Source organism: Cloeon dipterum, chromosome 2, assembly GCF_949628265.1.
Source record: "Cloeon dipterum chromosome 2, ieCloDipt1.1, whole genome shotgun sequence".
In the NCBI taxonomy this organism is placed as follows: Eukaryota; Metazoa; Arthropoda; class Insecta; order Ephemeroptera; family Baetidae; genus Cloeon; species Cloeon dipterum.
Window position 1 is genome coordinate 2,425,913 of NC_088787.1, and position 22,519 is coordinate 2,448,431.

General features: G+C 36.9%; 2 protein-coding genes across 2 annotated transcripts; both read right to left on the minus strand.

Annotated features, from left to right (window-relative positions):
• Window positions 1-995: 995 nt before the first annotated feature.
• LOC135936049 (protein yellow-like) lies at window positions 996-4,895 on the minus strand. Its single transcript, XM_065478732.1, has 5 exons — window positions 4,847-4,895; window positions 3,416-3,729; window positions 2,323-2,925; window positions 1,898-2,060; window positions 996-1,243 (listed from the first exon to the last, which is right to left on the minus strand). Exons 1-5 carry the CDS (start codon window positions 4,893-4,895, stop codon window positions 1,224-1,226), a joined length of 1,149 nt encoding a protein of 382 aa, XP_065334804.1. The 3' UTR covers window positions 996-1,223.
• Window positions 4,896-6,164: 1,269 nt separating this feature from the next.
• On the minus strand, window positions 6,165-8,209 carry LOC135936050 (protein yellow-like). Its single transcript, XM_065478733.1, has 4 exons — window positions 7,898-8,209; window positions 7,085-7,687; window positions 6,759-6,897; window positions 6,165-6,637 (listed from the first exon to the last, which is right to left on the minus strand). Exons 1-4 carry the CDS (start codon window positions 8,207-8,209, stop codon window positions 6,165-6,167), a joined length of 1,527 nt encoding a protein of 508 aa, XP_065334805.1.
• Window positions 8,210-22,519: the final 14,310 nt, after the last annotated feature.

Here is a 22,519-nt window from a genome sequence, read left to right on the forward strand (position 1 = left end):
GAACGCTCCGCACGTCGTTAAGAAAAAATCGCGAAAACCAAAAAAAAAATCAATTTTTGCCGACTCGATCGTGTAAGAAAACGAAAGCATAAATATCCCCGCTGTGTGACGATAAGGCGCTCTTTTTGTACATCCTGTTCGCGTAATCGCTTCCCCAGTTCGCTTGCTCCCGTTTCTCCGGTTCGCTCAATCCAATGAAAATAAAAAATTAAGGATTGGCCGAGCATTTTGTGACCAGATAAATTAATAATAAAAAAACGCGTATAGGAAACGCTTCGTCTCCACACCTCCAGATTTCTGTCTGTTGAATCTCAGAAAATCTTTACTAAATTATAAATCAATGGTAAAATAGCATTTTATTTTTAATTTAGCTGGATTCTTAATATTTAACACAGACCAAAAGCAACGATGTGGATGAGTAGCAAATAATCAGACCAGCACGAAACGATTTCTTTACCTTAAATGCAGCAAAAATGGCCCCTAAGTGTCAGCTGAGCCAGCCTGTCGAGGTTGAGAGAGCGTCTAAAATGTGCTTTTACTTTTGATAACTCGTCGGGTTGGGTGAGAGGTCGGAAATGACATCATTTCGCGTGATAATTTTTAGAGGCGAGAGTCGCAAAAGTGATCAGACTGAAGTTCTTAATAAACATAATTTATAAATAGATATGTTAATTTGCTAATTTTTTTTTTTTACCAAAAATTAGTTCAGCCTATTGTAAGCTTTTCCTGAGAGTTTTTACTCAGGGCTATCTCCAGCCCTGGTGTAAAATTTAAAAAAAATAGCACTCAAGTTCGACGAAAAATATATCTGGTATCATTTTAAGACCAAATAAAACCCGATATAATCAAATTTCTAGGAGGTTTTAAATATTAATTAAATTATTAAAGTTATTAGAAAATTGACTGTTCGAAAAGGATTTTTTAACATGACCATCAATCAACTCTCGTTTAAAAAAAGGATAAAATAAAGAAAAACGAAGCGTTTATTTTGGGGAATATATGCAATGTATATTTTTATTTGCCATGAATTAATTGTACGAATAAAAGATTATTATGTTGAAAAAGGTGATAAACCATATAGCGCTAAGTTCTGTTATTTTTAATTATCCCACAACTAAATTGCAACACACACTATTTTTTATATTGGTCTCAGTAAAAGACTGTTTGCTCTCCGGGAAATGGAATGTGCCTGGAAGAGGTCTGCTTTCTTCTTATCCTCAGGGTCAGCCACGCAATGACAAGTCTGCAAAAGGATCAGATAAGAGAGAGAGAAAGAGAGATTACATTCGTTTTTGGCGGTGTTTTGCCCGAAGAAATGGATTCTGTGGCCTCGAATTCATAAAGAGGACTCCAAATGATATAATTTGTAATCAATAAATTAAAGTTTAAATGAATATTTGTTCTGAAGATGGCCGACTTAGAGACATTTTCCGACTGAAAAAAAAACAATATTTTCTTAAGCCTGTCATGGGTGTTGATGTTGATCAAATCAAATACGACGAGTAACTAACATTCAAAGAATTGGAATTTTATATGGATTTCCGGGCAAAAGAATTTTTATTGAAAATGTAAAATTGATAGATTGAGTTTTTTTTCAACAACGTTCTAATAAAATCAAGAGAGATTCCGAAGATCTCAGGATTTTTGACAAAACATGCTATTACGTTTAAAGGACGGGACAAATATTGCAATATTTATCTACATAAAAACATAATTAATCAAGATAAAATATGGCTTTTAGTTATTCCTTTTTGTCCATCTCTAATCGGACTGAAATAATTGAAAAAAGAAAAAGATTTGTGATTGATATTTCTAAGTTTATAAAAGGCAAATTAAAAATAAAATGAATGTGGTATAAATTTGTAGCATCATTCTCTAGCAGTTGGATTTAATTTACCTGTGGACGTGCCGAATTGATACGATCTTGCACCGACTGCAGCCATGAGTAGTTTATGCCTCGGCTTAGTCCAATCCCCAGTATCATTTCTCTCTGTCATCCAGAAAATTCCGTTCGTGTCCAAGGCAAAAGTAAATGGCCAATCAGTATCCTGTTCTCCAACCTAAAAGTGTGCAGATATTGTTAACCTGAAAAAGCATGAAAAAGTTGGGGACATAAGGAAAGTTTGATATTTCAATTTTAAAGTCAAAAAACAGGGTTCGCCAATTGTTTCAATGCGTAAAATGCAGGCGACCATATGTTAGAAATTATGATACAAAAATATTCATTGTATAAAAACATTTCTCTTCCTTTCGCAGCATATTCAAAAATTTAACATTTGGTGGGCGGAACCAAAATTTCAAATTTTAATTGGAAATATTTACCTCATGAATACGTTGTTCACGAAAAGGCTCCGAAATATTCCATTTGCAGAGATAATTCTGGTTGAAAAAGGCGGCATACAAGACGTTGGAGCTGTCGATTAACATTCTGTAAGGTTGGTACGACCATTCGCCGATTAACTTCACAGCAGCGCTTCGACCTTCATTCTTCAGCTCACAATCAGTGACAGACGCTGAATACAGTTCTTTGTAACCAGATTTTCCAAGGTACAGTTGTCTCTCTTCCCTGATAGGAGAGAGGGCCAAGGACACCCATTTTCTCCCTGGTGTTTTAACCAACCAGGATTTGTTCGTTTTTCGGCTGTAAACGATGATATTCTCAGACTTAGAGTCCACGAGATATGCAAGATTATCGTCTGGCGTTTTGTCGAGCACGATATCACGCAGGGACCTTTTATCAAATGAAGGAGAGACGACTGCGTCCGGGAATTGGTGGACGCGCACGGTTGTGTCGTTGTTGAGCAGGTTGAAAATCCAAATTTTGCTTGAACAATTTCTGCTACCTTGATCAAGCACCCACAACCGACCATCACGGTCCGTTTCCATTCCTTTGGCCGCCTGAATAGAATCGCAGTTGTCCTTTTTCTTGAAAGAGGAATATAAACAATTACTATTTGCAAGCAGATTAGTATATAGATTTTATTTATTAATCAATCGAACTTTAAAGATAAATTCTAAAAGCGGCATGAAAAATTAATTGTAACTACTTTCAAAAATTTAAAATCGTTTTATTTTTTGCGCTGAATGATGTCTGCTTTTTGTCTCGTTCAGTACAAAACTCCAAAAGTTAAAAGAGAAACTCGTTTTCTAATTTTTCCAGCTGTGTATACTAAAATAAAAAAACAAAAAATTGGGTTAAAAATATTAGAATTTGCTGTTATTCAGTAAAATTTTATTTTTATTAAAAAAAACTCTAAGGAGTGAATCATCAAAATCTCGAGTTTGCCTCCAAAACGCAGTAATTTGAGAATTTATCCGACATTTTAGAACATTTTTTATTAATTGCGAGTTTATTTCTTTCATTTTTGCATTATTTTCTTTGCTGTTATTTTTTTCATACTTCAAAGAGACTTACGTGTAATTCCCAGGATGGGAAAGGAGCTAGCTTCGGAGGTGCAGTCGACGTGCCGCTAATTGGGAACCACACCAAAGTGGCGGGAATTCCGCGAAACGGTTCAAGGCTTAGAAACAACCTTTCTTCAAAAACAGCCATGTATTCAAAATAAACATTCCATTTAATCTGTTCATTTGAAGTGTTCACTCCTGATGGCCAGACGAAATCGTATTTGTCCCACTCGTAGACGGTTGTGAAGTTGATGGCGTTTGCCAGGCACAGGCCGAGCAAAAGCAGGATGGCAGAAAATAACGGAGACATATATTGTCTTCGAGCTGAAAGCAAAAAGAAATCAAATTGAAAAACGTAAATAAAACATATATTTCATCACTTCCCCCCCCCCCCTAATTTGTTGGTAAGAAAAGTGTTGCCAAGGCCAGCAGGATTGACTCTGATATTATTGCGGTTGAAATGCCTTTAGCCTTTATATAAGAATTTGTAATCGAGTTTACGGTGGTGCCATCTGTTGGCTGCTTCAAACATTAAGGGCTCATGAAATTTTTGTCGACTCGAATGTGTAAGCGAACGAAAGCATAAATATCCGCGCGCTGAGGGACGCGATAAGGCGCTCGATCAGCACGTCCCGTTCGCGTTATCGCTGCCACAGTGAACTTGCACTTGTTTTTCATGGTCGCTCAATCCAAAGTAAATATCACGACAAATAAACTGAAGTAACTTACAATTAGCCGAGCAGATTTTGTGTCCAGAAATTAAAAAAAAATACGTCTCCACTCCTCCTTCAGATTTAACAGAAGCAATATCTCATTTTTCAAGCTCAAAATTGAATATATTAATTAATTTCTCTTTTACTCCTATCTGTAAATCTCTAAAAATCTTTTTAAATAAAAAAACCAATGGTAAAAAAAATAATTCGATTTTGCTCTGAAATGAAAATGAGCTGAATTTTCCATTTTTAACCCCATTGAAAAGCATAGATGAGTTGCAATAAAAGAGACCAACATGAAACGTTTTCTTTACCTTAAATTCAGCAAAAATGGCCCCCAAATGTCAGCTGAGCCAGCCTTGTCGAGGTTGAGACAGCGTCTAAAATGCGCTTTTTTATAACTCGTCGGGTTGGAGGTCGGAAATGACATAATTTCGCGTGATAATTTTTAGAGGCGACAGCTCTGACTGACGTTCTAAATAAACGTCATGTCTAAATAAATCTGACAATTGGCTGGAATTTTTAGTCTCTTAACCAAAAATTAGTTCGGCCTATTAATAAGATTTTCCTGAGTTTTTTTACTTTTGCGAGCATTTCAGGTCTCGATTTGCCCATTTTCGGTATTAGCGGGCATCTCTACTGGACCTAGAAACTCGGGATTCGGACATTTTCACGGTACCCTGGCCAGAAATCCTCTAATTTATTTTTAAAAATAAAGAGATATTCACGAAAGTCGCAATTCCAGCCTCCAGTGCTGCCCGTGATTTTCACTGCCATGTGCACTTATCTTCACAATAGAATTCCTGCCTCGCAAATCACCACTGCAGTTGAAAATGTGTGCAACCGGCTCGTCAAAAGCGCAAAGCAAATTGCATAACGAGAGGAAATATACAGCGTCGTTAATTTCAGCTTGACCATCATAATAAAAATTGAATTGAAACACGCTTTCGGTCCTGTCTGTTTTATCTCTGTAAATCTTTGTTTAAAAATAGATTGAATTGTCAAAAGAAAATAAATATAATTTTCTCCAGAAATGAGCTGAATTTTTAATTTTTCATTAATGATAAGAAAAATATGAAGCAGAGATGAGTTGTAATGGGAAGAGGCCAACGCGAAACGTTTTCTCTACCTTAAATGCAGCAAACATCGCCCCCTACTTGTCCTCTGAGCCAAGACACTGCCTAGTCGAGGGTGAGAGAGCGTCTAAATAGCGCTTTTACTTTTGTTAACTCGTCGAGTTCGAGGTCGGGAATGACGTCATTTCGCGTGGTAATTTTTAGTCACAAATAATGTCATTGGACTGACGTTATAAACTGACGAAATTAACATCACGTCTAAATAAATATCTTAATTCGCTGGAGTTTAGTATTTTGGCCTAAAAAATATCTGATTCAAGGCATTTTCGTGTGCATTGCAAAATTTAAATAAACGCTTCGCCGCGCGTGCAGATGCCAATGCAGCATTTGCAAGTGCGACAGAGGGAGTGTTTGATAAAGCACTCGCGGTGGTTTTCGTTGTTCTTAGTGAGCTGCTCTGACGGGTACAAAAGTTAATAAATTCTCCAACTTCTAGATAATTTCATTACAAAATTAGCTCACGTAAAATTGATATATTTTCGCTGGTCGAGTCATGAATTATTTTTACTCTTTAATTACGGAATGGTTTTCATCGGCCAGAAGAGCGTTTTGCGCGTGCTTTGAACTCTCAACCTTGTGTGGTCGCGGGCGTTCGCGGGAGCGAAATTCGAAAATTTGAAAAGAGCAATACAAGAAAAATCAAGAATTAGAATTAAAAATTTACATTTATTTTAATTTCTTCGAAAAAATTGATGATTCGTTCTGTGTTCCACGATAACTTTAAATACATCTATAAAGATCTATTTGGATTCTATAACTAACTATATTTTAATTTTACATCAAAACAATATTACTAGAAGAAAAGATTATTTGATTGAAAAGCAAAAAAAATAAACTTGATATTCCATTTCTAATGTATATTTAAATTGATTATTTATTAAAATAAAACAAACATTAATTTATATTAGTCTCATAGTCCCTGTTGTCCGTGAAAAACGTACATTTCCCGTTCATGATCCGTCGGAGTCTGCCTCGCAGAGATCTGCATTCTTCTCAATCTCAGGGTCAGCCACGCAATGACAATGACGGACAAGACCAAGCAACACACGAGCAAAGAAACCAAAATTGTGACCAAAGACTGACTTTTGCGGTAATCTTCTGCAAGACCAGCATATCCACCGCTTGATTCGTTTGAATTCAGATCCTTTCGGGGGGTTCCAGTCTTTCCTGTCGGTGTTTCCAAGCTTTTCACGACTTCCGTAGTCTCTCCATTCACGTGAGTTGTAGACAAGGTTGCGAGGGGAGGGGCAGACGAGTCCTGGCGGCTGGAAGCCGTGGTAAAAATCTGAGCTGGATATTCTGTAGGAATAATGGTCTCAGAAACAGGAATCCGCGAAGACGTGGTCACTGATGTTGTTCCTTGTGCTTGAGGCGTAGTCAAGGCTGCAAAAGGAACAAGAACGGGAGAGAGAGATTAGACTCTGTTGGTCGTTGTTGGGTCTATTTCTCGAAGAAAAGCACTAAATTTCATCCTAGATAGATAGAACAATTGGATTTTATTTACCTGTAGACGCGCTGACTGCAGCCTCGAGTAGTTTATGCCTTTTGACATTGATAATAGTTTCATTTCGCTCCGTCATCCATAAATTGCCGTTCGTGTCCAAGGAAAAAGTAAATGGATATTCAACACCCAGTTCTCCGACCTAAATGAGTGCAGTTATTTAATTATTAGCCTCAAAAATCAACTATTAAATCGTGAGGAAAAATAATTCAAGTATTAAAGTCAAACTAATGCCACATAAAAACATTATTTTAACTTTTGTGTGCGGCATAATTAAAATTTCCTATTTTTCCGCATTTAATCGCAATTTATGAATAGATATATATTACCTCATAAAATCGCTGTTCAAGAAAGGGCTCTGAAATATTCCATTTGGAGACGTAACTCTGTTCGGTAAAGACGGCATACATGACGTTGGCACTGTCGATTAGCATTCTGTAAGGTTTTCCATTCCATTCGCCGATGAATTTCACAGCAGCGCTCCCGCCTTCATTCTTCAGCTCAGAAACAGACACTGAGTACAGTTCATTGGAACCATATCTTGCAAGGTACAACTGTCTCGCTTCCCTGTTAGCAGAGAGGGCCAAGCAATACCATTTTCTCCCTGTTGTTTTAACTAACCAAGATTTGTCCAATTTTCTGCTGTAAACGACGATGTGCTCGTGCTCAAAGGAAAGGTCCAAGATGTACGCAAGGGAATCGTCTGGAGTTTGGTCAATCACGATATCACGCAGGTCCCTTTTATAAGATATATGAGAGACGACTGAATCTGGGAACTGGTGCACGTGCTCGGTTTTGTCATTGTTGAGAAGGTCGAATATCCAAATTTTGCCCTGACATTTCTTGCTTCCGTCATCAAGCACCCACAACCGTCCATCGGTGTCAGTTTCCATACCTTTGGCCCACTGGATAGAATCGCAGTTGTTTTTTTTCTGGCAGGAGAAATAAAAACAGTTACTATTAATTTATGCAAACTATTATATCGATTTTTTTATTAATTAATCGATATTAAGTGATAAAAATTCTAAAAGCAGCAAGAAGGAAATTAATTATTTTATTTCACGTCAAATTTTCCCAATTTATTCTAATGAATGGTAGCTTAAATTAGCATTTTAATTCCTTCAGATTTCAGAGAGACGTACGTGTAAATGCCAGGAAGGGAAAGGAGCAAGCTTTGCAGGTACAGCCGAAGTCCCACTCGTTGGCAGCCACACCAACGTGGCGTCAATTCCGGGTTGCGTTTCAAGGCTGAGAAACAGCCTTTCTCCAAAAACAGCCATGTAATCAAGATAGACTTTCGATGATTTAAAATTCTGCTTGTTCTGTCCGTTTGAACTGTCCGCTCCCGATGGCCAGATGAAATCAAATTGAGCCCACTCGTAGACGGTTGTGAAGTTGAAGGCGTTGGCCAGGCAAAGGCCAAGCAAAAAGATGGCAGAAAATAACGGAGACATTGCACTTGAGCTGAAAAAAAAAATCAAATTGAAAACCGTATATAAACTCGTTTTAGCAGAGATATTTTTGCGCGGTGGTCTATTCAAAAACATTTGCTAAACTATACATTCATTCATTCTATAGTATACATATATACAACTTTGTTACCTTGCATAAAGCACCAAAAAATGGGAAAACATTTTTCATATAAATAATTCAAATTGGTAAATATCATTTTTCTAAAATAAATACTCAAATTCATTGACGATTTGAATCAATATTACTAAAATTCAGGAGGTTCTCTTTTGTTTATGGATTGAGATCGCATTTTTTAACATTTTAGGAGGCTTTTGATACAATTTTATTGATTTAATTGTGTTGAGAGTTGAGAGAGAACGGAATTATTAAAAAAATCCCCACTGTGTGACGATAAGGTGCTCAATTTGTACATCCTGTTCGCGTTATCGTTTCCACAGTGTGTATGTGCTTGTGCCCGTTTCTCCTGTTTGCTCAATCCTATATGAAAAGATGAATAAAAAACTGAAGAATTATAGATTATTATATGTGGATGAGATTCAGTAAAACAGAGGCCAACATGAAACATTTTCTTTATACCTTAAATGCTGCGAAAATGTCCCCCAACTGTCAGCTAAGCCGAGACACTGCCTTGTCGACGTTGAGAGAGCGTCTAAATAGCGCTTTTTTGATAACTCGTCGGGTTGGATGTCGGAAATGACAAACCGCATCATTTCACGTGATATTTTTTTGAGTCGCAAAAGAAATGCCCGGCCGGACGTTCTTAGTTAGTAAACATCCTGTTCAAAACACGCGTTAATTGGCTGTTTTCAGTCCTGAGATATTTCTTACCCAACAAATACAACTGGCGGGAGGGCAAAAATAAATTTAAAAAAAGAGAAATATTAAATTATTTATATGAATGGGATCACTAAAATGCTAAATAATTGCTTAAATTCAAGTTATCACTCCCCGAGAAGACTTTAGATTTTTCCGTCGCATCTAACGACTCTTTTAATCGATTCCGCCGCCTCGACGGACCCTAAGGGCAGACGCGAATCGCCTGTTGACAAAATTTGAAAATAAACTACAGTAATAATTGCTTGTTTCCTCAAAAAAATTATCTTCACGTCCAGAGTGCTGTGCCATCCCATTATTTTCACTGCCGAGTGGGCGTCTGCTTCCGGGTATTTTTCAAAGCACAAATCCTGCCTCGCAAATCACCAGAGTTGTTGAAAATATATGCAACCGGCTCGACACAAGCGTAAAGCAGGTTGCCTAGCGAGATGTGCAAGCTCTATGTTAATAAATTATATTTTGTAAAAAAAGAAATGCTCGCAGAATATATTGTGTTAAAAATGGAAACAATAAAATTACCTCTCTGTTCAATTAAATTTTATTTTGCCTGCATTGTAATGAATTTTATGAGCTATATCTTTCTGACAAAGTTTCCAACAAGTGTGAAAATTATTTTTTATCGGCCTTGCTAACTTGCGGTTAATAAGAACAAGGAATTTTCGCAAGCTTAATATGAAATATTTATTATTTTGAACATGCATGGCCATCATCTTTAGACTTGTAAATTAATTGGATTAGATAAGAAAAACCAACAGTTTATAGTTACGGAATATGCAATATATTTATTCATCTCCAAAAATTCTTACAAATAATCCTGTAATATGAAAAATCATGTATAGCGATAATTATTTATTAAAATGCATAACTCTTTATTTAATATTAGTCTCAGAGGACAGCTGTTTGATGAGAGATTAAATGAATATTAATGCAAAATAAATTAAATATATTATAGTTAACCACTAAAGCAGAGAAGAGGGCGTAGTGTTTCAATTTTCGGGCCCGACGACGTCATCGTACACTGGTTCATTCGGGAAAACAGACATTTCTACGTGATTTTCCATCGCAATCTGCCTAAAACTGTTTTTAATTCTTCTCAACCTGAGGATCAGCCACAAAATGACAGTGCCGCACAAGACCAAGCAACACACACGCAAACAAATCGCAATTGTGCTCAAAGACGGACCTTCTGCAAGACCAGCAAAACCAACGCTTGTTTCGTTAGATTCCAGAGCCGATCGGAGAGTTCCAATCTTGCCTGTTGCCGTTTGCAAGGTTTTCACGACTTCCGTAGTCTTTCCATTCTCGGAAGTCGTAGACAAGGTTGTGAGCGAAGGGGCAGACGAGTTCTGGCTGGAAGATGTGGTAGGAATCGGCCGAGTTGGTTCTTCTGTAGGAATCCTAGAAGACGCGGTCACAGATGTTGTTCCTTGTGCTTGAGGCGTAGTCACGGCTGCGAAAGGATCAGAAACGGAAGATAGATAAAACTAGATAAGAACTGAATTAATCAATAAAATATGGCTTTTAAAAGTCTTAATGGCAAAATAAAATTCAATATTAAAAACAAAAATTAGCATTTTAAAGTTTTTAGACAAATGTAAAAGTTAATGTGGGGTCAGAAAAAATGTATCATACTATCTTCGCGTTGGAAAATGCACTTTGATTTTATTTACCTGTGGATGTAGACATGCTGAATTGATACGATCTTACGCCAACTGCAGCCTTGAGCAGTTTATGCCTATTCCCACTCACAGATTGATTTCTCTCCGTCATCCAGAAAGTGCCGTTCGTGTCCATAGCAAATGTAAATGGCCAATGAGCGTCCAGTTTTCCGACCTATAAAAGAGTGCAGTAATTTGAGAGTGTTAACCTGCGATTAATATTCGGGAAGAAATTTTTTTTATACTTTATATTTTCTAGCAAATTGAAGGTAATGCCGTGTTTTTTTCTAATTAAAATTTGACCGTGTGAGACAACCCCTTTTTTACCACACGCGGAAAAGGCAACCATTAAGAAATATATCGTTTCATAAACGAACCTATTCCATGTATATTTTTCTTTAATTTAAAGATTGTGTAAATTTTTAACACTATGGATGGGCAGAAATTATAAAATTCCTATTTTTCCACACAGTCAATTTATGCATAGATATATTTTACCTCGTAAAATCGCTGCTCACGAAAGGGCTCTGAAATATTCCATTTGGAGACGTAATTCTTGCTCCAAAAGGCGGCATACATGACATTGGAACCGTCGATTAACATTCTGTAAGGTTGATGAGTCCATTTCCCGATGAATTTCACAGTAGCGTTTCCGCCTTCATTCTTCAGCTCAGACACAGACACAGAATACAGTTCTGTGAATTCAACTCTTGTAAGGTACAACTGTCTCGCTTCGCTGTTAGGAGAGAGGGCCAAGGAATACCATTTTTTGCCCGGTGTTTTAACTGACCAGGATTTGTCCATTTTTCTGTTGTAAACTATGATGTGCTCAGACCATACGTCCGTGATGTACGCAAGGTAATCTTCTGGCGTTTTTTCAAGCACTATATCAAGGAGCCACCTTTTACTAAATAAATGAGAGGTCACTGTATCCGGGAAGTGGTGAACGTGCTCGATTGTGTCGTTCTTGAGCAGGTTGAATATCCAAATTTTGCTTGAACATTGGCTGCTACCGTCATCAACCACCCAAAACCGACCATCAGGGTCCACTGCGATTCCTGTGGCCACCTGAATAGAGTCGCAGTCTTTTTCCTGACAAGAGATATACATACGGTTACTAACTTAAATAAAATAAACCAATTGATCCCTTAATGAATCGAACTTTTACAATAAATTCTATAAAAGCAGTTTATTTTTAAAAATCAATTTAATTAATTAACATAACACATAACGCATATGATAATTTCAAAGGATTTTTTTGCTGAATGATCATTATAAGCTATTTGCCAGATCAGTACAAGAACCGATAAAATAGAGTAATTTGATATTTTTTCGGGCTGCATTTTAGACTTTATAGATGTGAGACTGATAAAATAATTTCTATGAAATGAGTTGATTTCACGTCAAATATCCCCAATTTATTTTAATAGAGGCTTCAAACGGATTTTTAATTCAGAGACTTACGTGTAAATGCCAGAAAGGAAAAGGAGCAAACTTTGGAGGCGCAGTCGACGTGCCGCTCGTTGGCAGCCACACCAGTGAGGCGGGAATTCCGAAATTTACCATATCCAAGCTTAGAAACAGCCTTTCTCCAAAGACAGCCGTATTGGCAGGATGGAAATTACTTTGTTTAAAATTTTGTTTCATCTGTCCAATTGAACTGTCCGCTCCTAATGGCCAGATGAAATCGACTTTGTCCCACTCGTAGACGGTTGTGAAGTTGATGGCGTTGGCAAGGAAAAGGCCGAGCAAAAAGAAGGCGGCAACGAACGGAGACATTGTGTTCCAGCTGAAAGCATAATAAACGTTTTCCGTCAATAATATTTGTTAAAATCCTTCATTCATGCATTCTAATGGAGCCTCAGTGCAACAAAAATCCAATAATTAAAAGACTGAGTGGAAATAAAAGTTGCAAAATATAAAAATTATACACTGACCTTTCGAGGAATAGCCGCGGTGTGAACGAGAGCAAAGGCGCACAGCGAAATGCTGAATGGCTTTTCCTGCTTTAACTCGAGCCTTTTTAATCAGCCAACGCAGAGCTTTTTCTCGCGCTTTATCTCGACCTTGATAAGTCGCACAACGCACCAACAAAAACGGGCGACGAAGCAAAATAACATTTTCCAATAAATAATTAAAATTGGTAAATATTGCGCATTAGAAATAACTAGTCAATTGCTTTCTGAATATATTTGAATCTATCTCAAAATCTAGCTCTTAAAATATTTTCAAAATCTTAGGAAACATATTTTACCTAGCTCTTTTTACAACAGTTTAAAACAGTCGCTCTCGCTGGCCAAAAACATTTTTCATCGGTACCAATGGGAAGCCGAAGATTTGAACTTTAACATAAACGAAATAATAAATAGATTTTTGGAAAAAAAAACGAATACATTTCACGTTCTTTCCGGCTGATTGGTTGCTGGTCGTTCGCCCGCATCAAGCGACGTTAAGTAACACTTTACGCTAAAAGTGTTTCTTCGATTTTACTATTATTACAAACTTTTCAAAGCCAGCGTTGATATATAATCAGAGAAATTCAAGTGTGTTTCAGTTGGTTAGGAGCCGGATATTTGATTTCGATAAAGGGGCTGACGTATGTAGAACCACAGCCTGCCTCGAAGTGAGCTCGTACAAGGAAAAATTCGACCACAATCCAAGCTCAAAATCGATAAAAATCCTTATTTAGGTGTGCAGCAATTTAACTTCACGCCACTTCTATGCGCGTTCAAAAATTCATTGTCTCGGACTCCGTGTGAATCCGTGTATAGGTGTGGTTCTTAAAATATTCTATCATTTTTATGGAAAAATATTGAAAAATTAAATCCTGGGCTCAAGCCACAAGAATTTCAAAAAGGATGCACACCGTTCGAGTCGTCTGAACCCGCCCTAAATAGCAACCAATATTTTTTTGACTAAAAAGTCCAGCGCGACGAAGGTTTTTGCCCGCCAAAACAATATAAATGCGAGAAGAGCGTGCACATGCATCAGAGTTGGCTGGATCTGACAAAGAATTAGATAAATAAATGGATTAGATAAGAAAAACCAACAGATTAATAAGGGAAAATGCCGAAAATGCAATAAATATATTTTTATTTACGTCAAAATATTTCTACAAATAAATGATTTTATTAAAAAAGCTAGAAAAACCGTAGGTATCATATTTATAAAAACCCTATATATTTATTAAAATACAGCGCATAATTTTATATTACTCTCGGTGTTTTGCTTCCGGGAAAACGTACATTTCGCAATTATTTTCCATCGGAATGCGCCTCATTGAGGTTTCCATTCTTCTGATCCTAAGGGTCAACCACACGATGACAGAGCCACTCAAGACCACGAAAAACACGAGCAACCAAATCAGAATTGTCACCAAAGACTGACTTTTGCGGTAATCTTCAGCAAAACAAGCACAACCTCCGCTTGTTTCGTTCGAATTCAAATCCTTTCGGGGAGTTCCAGTCTTTCCTGTTGACGTTTCGAAGCTTTTTTCGACTTCCGCAGTCTTTCCATTCACGTAAATCGTAGGCAAGGTTGTGAGGGGAGGGGAAGACGAGTGCTGGCGGGTAGAAGCCGTGGTAAAAATCCGCCGATTTTGGTCTTCTGTAGGAATCCTAGAATTAGGAATCCGAGAAGTAGTTCCTTGTGCTTTAGGCGTAGTCAACGCTGCGAAAAGATTAGACAATGATCAAATACAAACACGGAATTAGTATCGATGCCTTTTCCTACTGCCCTCTCAACTGAAGGTCGTTAATTTTAATTCATTATTGATGCGTGTTCAAAGTTTAACGCACCGAGATTAATTTTTTTATCAAGTAGGAGTAGTCGTCGCCAAGTGTTTTTGTATGTCGATATTAATCGATAAATATCGTCTGAAAAAATATTGATGGGGTTGATTACAGCAACGCAACCTTGAGAGAAAATGGCAACGCTGGGCATAAAGGCTAGCATTGTACAGTGTTTCAAAGTCGAGCTAAAAAAACAGTGCCGTTATCCGCCCCCAAAACTATTTATCGCATTATCCTCTCATTCGAAAGTACACTAGGATTTTAATTACCTGTAGAAGCACTGATTTGATACGATCTTGCGCCGACTGCAGCTTTGAGTAGTTTAAACCTATTCCCACTCCTGGTTACATTTCTCTCCGTCATCCATAAATTGTCGTTCGTGTCCAAGGCAAAAGTAAACGGTCGATAAGCACCAAGTGTTCCGACCTAAAAGAGTGCAGTGATTTGATATTGTTAGCCTGACAAAGCACAAATATTTAAAAATATACGGAGAAGATTATTATTTAATTTGTTGGTTTATTTTGTAGGATGTTAACTTCTACTATTGCAATTCGACCCTTGAGTTGCAACAATTGTAAAAATGTGCGTTAAAGCCAATCATGTTAATATCGTGTTTGAAGATAAACCAAATTCCGTATAAAATATTTACTTTATTTGTTGCATATTTAAAAATTCTAATCATTTATCAAGCAGAATGTAAATTTATTGCCAGGAATGTTTACCTCATGAAATCGCTGCTCACGAAAGGGTTCTGAAATATTCCATTTGGAGAGATAATTCCGGTTGAAAAAGGCGGCATACAAGACATTGCCACTGTCGATTACCATTCTGTAAAGGTTATATTCAGTCCATCTGCCGATTAATTTAACAGTAGCGCTTCCGCCTTCATTCTCCAGCTCAGAAACAGACACCGAATACAGTTCATTGGAACCATATCTTCCAAGATACAACTGTCTCGCTTCCCTGTTAGCAGAGAGGGCCAAGGAATACCATTTTCTCCCTGGTGTTATAATTGACCAGGATTTGTCAGATTTTCGGTTATAAACTACAATACACTCAGATTCGGAGTTCGTGATGTACGCAAGGTAATCGTCTGGCATTTTGTCCAGCACTATATCAAGAAGAAATCTTTCATTAAACAAATGAGAGACGACTAAGGGCGGGAACTGGTGAACATGCTCGGTTTTGTCGTTTTTGACCAGGTTGAATACCCAAATTTTGCTTGGACAATTGTTGCTTCCTTGATCAAGCACCCACAACAGTCCATCGGTGTCAGTTTCCATTCCTCTGGCCCACTGAATAGAATCGCAATTGTCTTTTTTCTGGCAAGAGACAAAAAACAGTTATAGAATATATCCAATTAACCATTTAACGAATTAAAATTTTGATTATTTTAAAAGCGATTGTATGTGCTGAATTAACTTAATCTATTTTCTCGTTCAGTACAAGATTCGAAAGGTTTATTCATTTAGAAGCCCAAAACAAATTTTCATTCAGAGACTTACGTGTAAATTCCAGGATGGAAAAGGAGCAAGTTTTGGAGGTGCAGTCGACGTGCCCCTCTTTGGCAGCCAAACCAAAGTGGCGGGAATTCCAGATTCCACATTAAGGCTTAAAAAAAGCCTTTCTCCAAAAACAGCCATATATTGTAGTTCAACCTCCTTTGGATTAAAATTTTGGTCAATCTGTCCATTTGAACTGTCCGCTCCTGAAGGCCAGATGAAATCGAATAGATCCCACTCGTAGACGGTTGTGAAGTTGACGGCGTTGGCAAGGGAAAGGCCAAGCAAAAAGATGGCAGCAAAGAACGGAGACATTCTGCTCGAGCTGAAAACAAAAATAAAAAAATTCCTATATAAAAACTTATTTTAGCTCCGATAATTGTATTCGTGATGACGTTTTCCGTTAAAATTATTTGATAAAACCATTTATTCATTCAAGTTATGTCTCTGAGAATTAAAATTGTAATAATTAAAAGATTTAGAAGAGCTAAAAACAGCAAAGACCTGAAAAATATAAAATTTTGCTCTGCTGAACTGTTGAGGAATAGCCGGAGTGAACGAGAGCAAAGGCACGGAGTGAAATATGCTTGTTTAATTCGAGCCGTTGAAAAACTGCCGGAATTTTCATGCAGCGAAATCGGAATTTAAATAGGAAATAGCCATGATTTTCAGTACAAGTGCAGGGTTGAAAAAACATATAAAAAATCGTTTCCTTAATTGATTAATTTTGAACTGATGCAGATGAAAATTCATTTAATTTAAAGCAGCTAACATTGCAACGCTCCTTCAAATTTTTTGCCCTTTAATTCATTTGGTGATGCTTTTCAAATTATTTATTTGGATAAAATTTATTAAATTTTTGTTGACTTGAATGTTTAAGAGAAAGAAAGTAAAAAAACACAGCTGTGTGACGATAAGGCGCTCGATTTGCACATCCTGTTCGCGTTATCGCTTCCCCGGTGCGCTTCCACCCGTTTCTCCTGTTCGCACAATCCAATGAAATTATTAATTAAAAGTAAAAAGCCAAGCAGTTTTTGAGTCCAGAAAATTAACGTAGGGAATTATGCTTCGTCTCCACACCTTTAGATATATAACCGAAGATATATCTTAATTTTTCGCTCTCAAAATTAAATCAATTATACTGAATCCATTTCTTACAGTCCTGTCTGTTTAATCTCAAGATAATCTTCATTTAAAAAAATTTTGAATGGTTAAAAAATAATTTCAGTGCTTAATTAAATAGAATTTTAATTTGAACAAATATATTCTTAATTTTTATCACAAATCAAAAGCAGAGATGAGTTGTAATAGGAAGAGACCAACACGAAACGTTTTCTTTACCTTAAATGCTGCAAAAATGGCCCCCAAGTGTCATCGGAGCCAAGACACTGCCTATTCGAGGGTGAGAGAGCGTCTAAATTGCGATTTTGTTTTTGTTAACCCGTCGGGTTGGGGTCGGAAATTTCAAACCGCATCACTTCACGTGATATTTTTTTGAGTCGCAAAAGAAGTGCACCGCCGGACGTTCTTAGTTAGTAAACATCCTGTTTAAACACATGCAAATCGGCTGTTTTAATTATCCTGCGAGATCTCTTACCCGAACTTCTACTGTTTTTCTCCCAAGCTGTTTCCATTTGGAGTCGAAATAAATTGTTGTGGACAAAAATGCCAAGTTTTTAAAAAGAAGAAGCGCGAATATAAAAATTATTAGAAAATCATATTTAATTTTGTTATATAATTTGATGGATGTGGAATGCTTCTTGTGTATTTTACAATAAAATAATGTACATACATTGAAAAATCGATGAGACACTCTTTTAAGACGCAATTCCTGCCTTCTTCACGTCCAGTAGTGCTGCCTCGAGGTTTTCACTGCCATGTGCGCTTATCTTCGCAGCAAAAATTCTGCCTCGCAGATAATTATATCAGTATAGAGTCGTTGAAAATGTATGCAACCGGATCGACACAAGCGCGGAACAAGTTGCATAATCAAAGAAAATATTCAGCGCCTTTCATTTTGCGGCTTGACCATTAAAAATGAAATTCATAATCAAATTAAATGGCAACATTAGAGAAATGTCTGTTCAACACAAGCAGTTTTTGCTTAACTTTAATTGTCAAACGAGATGCTCACACGATATACTATGTTAAAAATGCAAACAATTATCAATTATATATCCTCTGACTTTTTAATTAAATTTTATATTGCCTGAAATGTTGTAAATCATTCTTTCTCTCCGAAAAAAATTGCTAGAAAGAAAGAAAATTATTTTTAACGGCCTGCTTGCGAACTTGCCATTACTAAGAACGAATTTTTGCCGGCTAGATAAGAAATGTATAATTTAGAAGGAGTATTCAACATGGCCATCATCTCTAGTCTTGTAAATGGATTAGATGAGAAAAACCAACAGTTTATAGTTAGGGAATATGCAATATATTTATTTATCTCCAATATTCATACAAATAAAAGATTATAATATCATGTTTCAAAAGACGGAAAACCATAATATAAAGCGTTAGGTTCATCTGTTGAGTTACTTTATTTTATATTACTCTCAGAAGACAACTATTTGCTGAGATAAAACAAATTAAATTATAATGACCACTAAAAAGCCGAGTTTCGCCACTTCTAGGGCAACACCTTAAGATACTGCACCGACTCTGTTGGCTTACGTCCCGAATTTTTGTTCCGTGACGGTCCAGAAGAGGGCCCTGGTCCGACGTCATCGTAAATATTTTCCTGCTCCGTTGAACCTACTTCGTCATACACCGGTTCTGATGGTTTTCCCGCTTTGGCGTTTCCCATCAGATGCAAAGGTACCTCGTAGGGCTCAGGAGAAGGGTTCCTGGCACTGGCGTAATCGGAGTGAGCCGAGGTCATAGGTTCAGGGTCAACCTCAGAGTAAAGCGGTTCGGCTGGATTCTCAGGTCTGGCTTCTTCGTTTGAATTTTCGGGCCCAACGTCGTCGTACACTGCGTTGTCTGGGAAAACGGACATTTCTGCACGATTATTGTCCATCGAAATCTGCTTCAAAGAGGTTTGAATTCTCCTCATCTTCAGTGTCAACCACGCAATGACAATGCCAAACAAGACTAAGCAACTGAAGCAACACACGAACAAACAAATCACAATTGTGTTCAAAGACTGACTTTTGCGGTAATCTTCTACAGGACCATGAAAATCTCCACTGGTTTCGTTTGATTTCAGAGCCGGTTGAGGAGTTCCAGCTTTTTCTGTTTTCGCGACTTCCGTAGTCTCTCCATTCACGAAAACTTGAGGCGTAGTCAAGGCTGCGAAATAATCAGGAATAAAAGAGTTATATTAGACTTCGTGGGCAACTGCAAAAGTATTAAAAATTGTAAATAATAAATTGAAATTTAAAAATTTTAACAAATAACTTAATAAATTTAAAATGAAATCAACACATTATGTTTTATGGGTGATCGACTTACAGATAGATTTATTTATTGCTACAGTAAAGTACTACAATAAAGCAAAATTCTATTTTCTGACAGAAAAACGGACAAAAATTTTTTAAACCTGTCAAAGGTGATGGAAAAAATATTGCAATATTTAGCCAAATAACAACTGAATTGACCAGTTGCATAAACCCTAAGTGTTCGAAGCCGCCAACAGATGGCGCCACCATAGACTTTCGATTTTAAGGCACTTCCACTGCGATTTCAGACTCAATCTAGCTACTGTGCATTCTTCAATTAATTTGCTATTTTTGACGTGCTGAAAACCAAAATCGGTTCAGCCAATCGCCGTAGAATCGTGAAAAACTATTTTTTGAAATAAAAAAATCTTTTCCAACGTTTCTACGGCGAATGGCTGAACCGATTTTGGTTTTCAGCACGTCAAAAACAAGAAAATTAATTAAAAAAAGCAAAATAGCTAGATTGAGTCTGAAATCGCAGCGGAAATGCCTTAAAACCGCTTAAAACAAAATTTTTAAAAAAGTCTGTGGTTGCGCTCTCTGTTGGCGGCTTTAATAACTAAGGGTTTATACAACTGGTCAATTAATCGAAAAAATTTATTATAAGTTTCTCTTGTCCTTCTCTTAATGAAAAAATTTAATTAAATATATTTAAAGATTAAAAATATATGATATTCGATATTTTCACGTATTTAGAAAAATTTGAATTAATTTCATGAAGTAAAACACAAAAATGTATAGTATTACCCTTTCATTGCAAAATACACTTGGATTTTATTTACCTGTGGTTGTGCCGAATTGATACGATCTCTCGCCGACTGCAGCCCTGAGTAGTTTATAGCTAGGCTTATCCCAACCCTTACTTTCATTTCGCTCTGTCGACCATAAAGTGCCGTTCGTGTCCAATGCAAAAGAAAATGGCCAAAAAGCATGCAGTCTTCTGACCTATATAGAGGGCAGTAATTTGAAATTGTTAGGATAACAAATACGATAAAAAATATTTCGTTTGCTACATGCTATAACCATGTTCCATATAAGAACATTTTTGTTAACTTGCAGATTTTTTTAAATTTTTTTATTTCATGGGCATTTCTTATTTTTCCTCCCAATCGATTTTTACGCAGGGGAATATATTTACCTCATGAAATCGCTGCTCACGAAAGGGCTGCGAAATATTCCATTTGGAGAGGTAACTCTGTTCGTAAAAGGCGGCATGCAAAACACCGGCACTGTCGATTAGCATTCTGTAAGGTTTGCCACTCAATTCGCCGATGAATTTCAGTGCAGCGCTTCCACCTTCTGTCCTCAACTCAGACACAGACAATGAATACAGTTCTTTGGTACCATTTCGTGTAAGGTACAATTGCAGTCTCGCTCCCGTGTTTGGAGAGAGGGCCAAGGACACCCATTTTCTGCCTGGTGTTTTGACTGACCAGGAATCGTCCGAATTACGGCTGTAGACGATGATGTGCTCAGATCTTGAGTCCGTGATGTACGCAAGGTAATCGTCTGGGGTTTTGTCCAGCACGATATCACACAGGTCCCTTTTTTCATATGAATTAGAGATGACTGTGTCCGGGAATTGGTGAACGCTCTCGGTTGTGTCGTTGAGCAGGTTGAATATCGAAATTTTGCTTAAACAATTTCTGCTACCTTGATCAACCACCCACAACCGACCATCAGGGTCAATTTCCAATCCTTTTGCCTCCTGAATAGAATCGCAGTTGTCTTCTTTCTTGAAAGAGGAATATAAACAGTTACTATTTGCATGCAGAATAACCAGAAATTTATGTTTTAAACAAATTTAATATTTTTTGCGATGAATTCTAAAATTTTATTTTTATAAGAATCGAAAAATTGAATAACTTGTGACCGTGATAATTTCATAAAAGAAAAACATTATTATGCTGAATAATGATTATCTATTTGCTAGTTAAGTACAACAGCCCAAAATTAAGAAGATTAAAGCTTAAAAGATTAATTTCAACAGTGTATTATTTTGCAGAGAACATCACTGAAATAAATTTAGAAAATACGGGGAGAAAAGTATTTTGAAGTAAAATATGGTTCCATTTGGAACATGCAGAAAGAATAAAATTAGACTAAATAAGGCTCCGAGACTTCCCTCGGGAATTTTTTGCGTGTATTCTATAGTACTATGAAAAAATGCAGTAATTTGAGAATTCGTCCGACTCCATGTTAGACTTTAGACGTGACTTTAATAAATATTTCTACTAAATAAGTAGGTTCCACGTCAAATTTTATTTCGACAGAAGCTCAAAAAATATTTTCATTCAAAGACTTACATGCCAATTCCACAATGGAAAAGGTCGAAGCTTTGGAGATGCAGTCGACGTGTCGTTCGTCGGCAGCCACACCAGTGTGGCGGGAATTTCGGAATACGTATCAAGACTTAAAAACAGCCTTTCTCCAAAAACAGCCATGTATTGAAAAATTATTAATTTATTGTCCCACTCGTAGACAGTCGTAAAGTTGATGGCGTTGGCCATGAGACATAGACTATGCAATAAGATGGCTGCAATGAACATTGCGTTCGAGCTGAAAACAAAAAATATGAAATTTAAATCCGTTTATAAACATGTTTTAGTACCGATATTGATACATGCGTGACAGTCTAAAGAAACATGATGTCTATATCATTAAAAACATTTAAAAAATTATGTTTTATTCATTTGAGAATAGTCTCTGTGAATTAAAAAAATAAAAGGCTGAATATACCAAAATTATACACTGACCTTTTGAGGAACAACCGCGGAGCGAACGTAAGCAAAGGCGAAGAGGGAAATGCTGAATGGCTTTTCCTGCTTCAGCTCGAGCCTTTTTAACCAAACAACGCGGAACTTTTTCTCACGCTTTATCTCGACTTTGATAACTCGCACAACGCACTGAAAAATGCAACCGGGCACAAATTATTTTCCCAGAAAAAATTAAAATAGGTAAATATTTTGTTTTAAAAATAACAAACGAATCAATGCTTTCTATGTATTTTTTAATTCTGGAGCTCTTTTGTTAAAACTGATTGACCTCATAAAATTGTTTCAAAAT

Excerpts from the sequence above, each read along its gene's own strand:
- LOC135936049 (XM_065478732.1), bottom strand. The coding sequence starts at position 4,895 with ATGGCAGTGAAAATCACGGGCAGCACTGGAGGCTGGAATTGCGACTTT. Across the intron at positions 2,061-2,322 it reads GTGAACAACGTATTCATGAG|GTTGGAGAACAGGATACTGA; the intron begins GTAAATATTTCC and ends GCACACTTTTAG. Across the intron at positions 1,244-1,897 it reads TCAATTCGGCACGTCCACAG|ACTTGTCATTGCGTGGCTGA; the intron begins GTAAATTAAATC and ends ATCCTTTTGCAG.
- LOC135936050 (XM_065478733.1), bottom strand. The coding sequence starts at position 8,209 with ATGTCTCCGTTATTTTCTGCCATCTTTTTGCTTGGCCTTTGCCTGGCC. Across the intron at positions 6,898-7,084 it reads TTGAACAGCGATTTTATGAG|GTCGGAGAACTGGGTGTTGA; the intron begins GTAATATATATC and ends GCACTCATTTAG. Across the intron at positions 6,638-6,758 it reads TGCAGTCAGCGCGTCTACAG|CCTTGACTACGCCTCAAGCA; the intron begins GTAAATAAAATC and ends TTCCTTTTGCAG.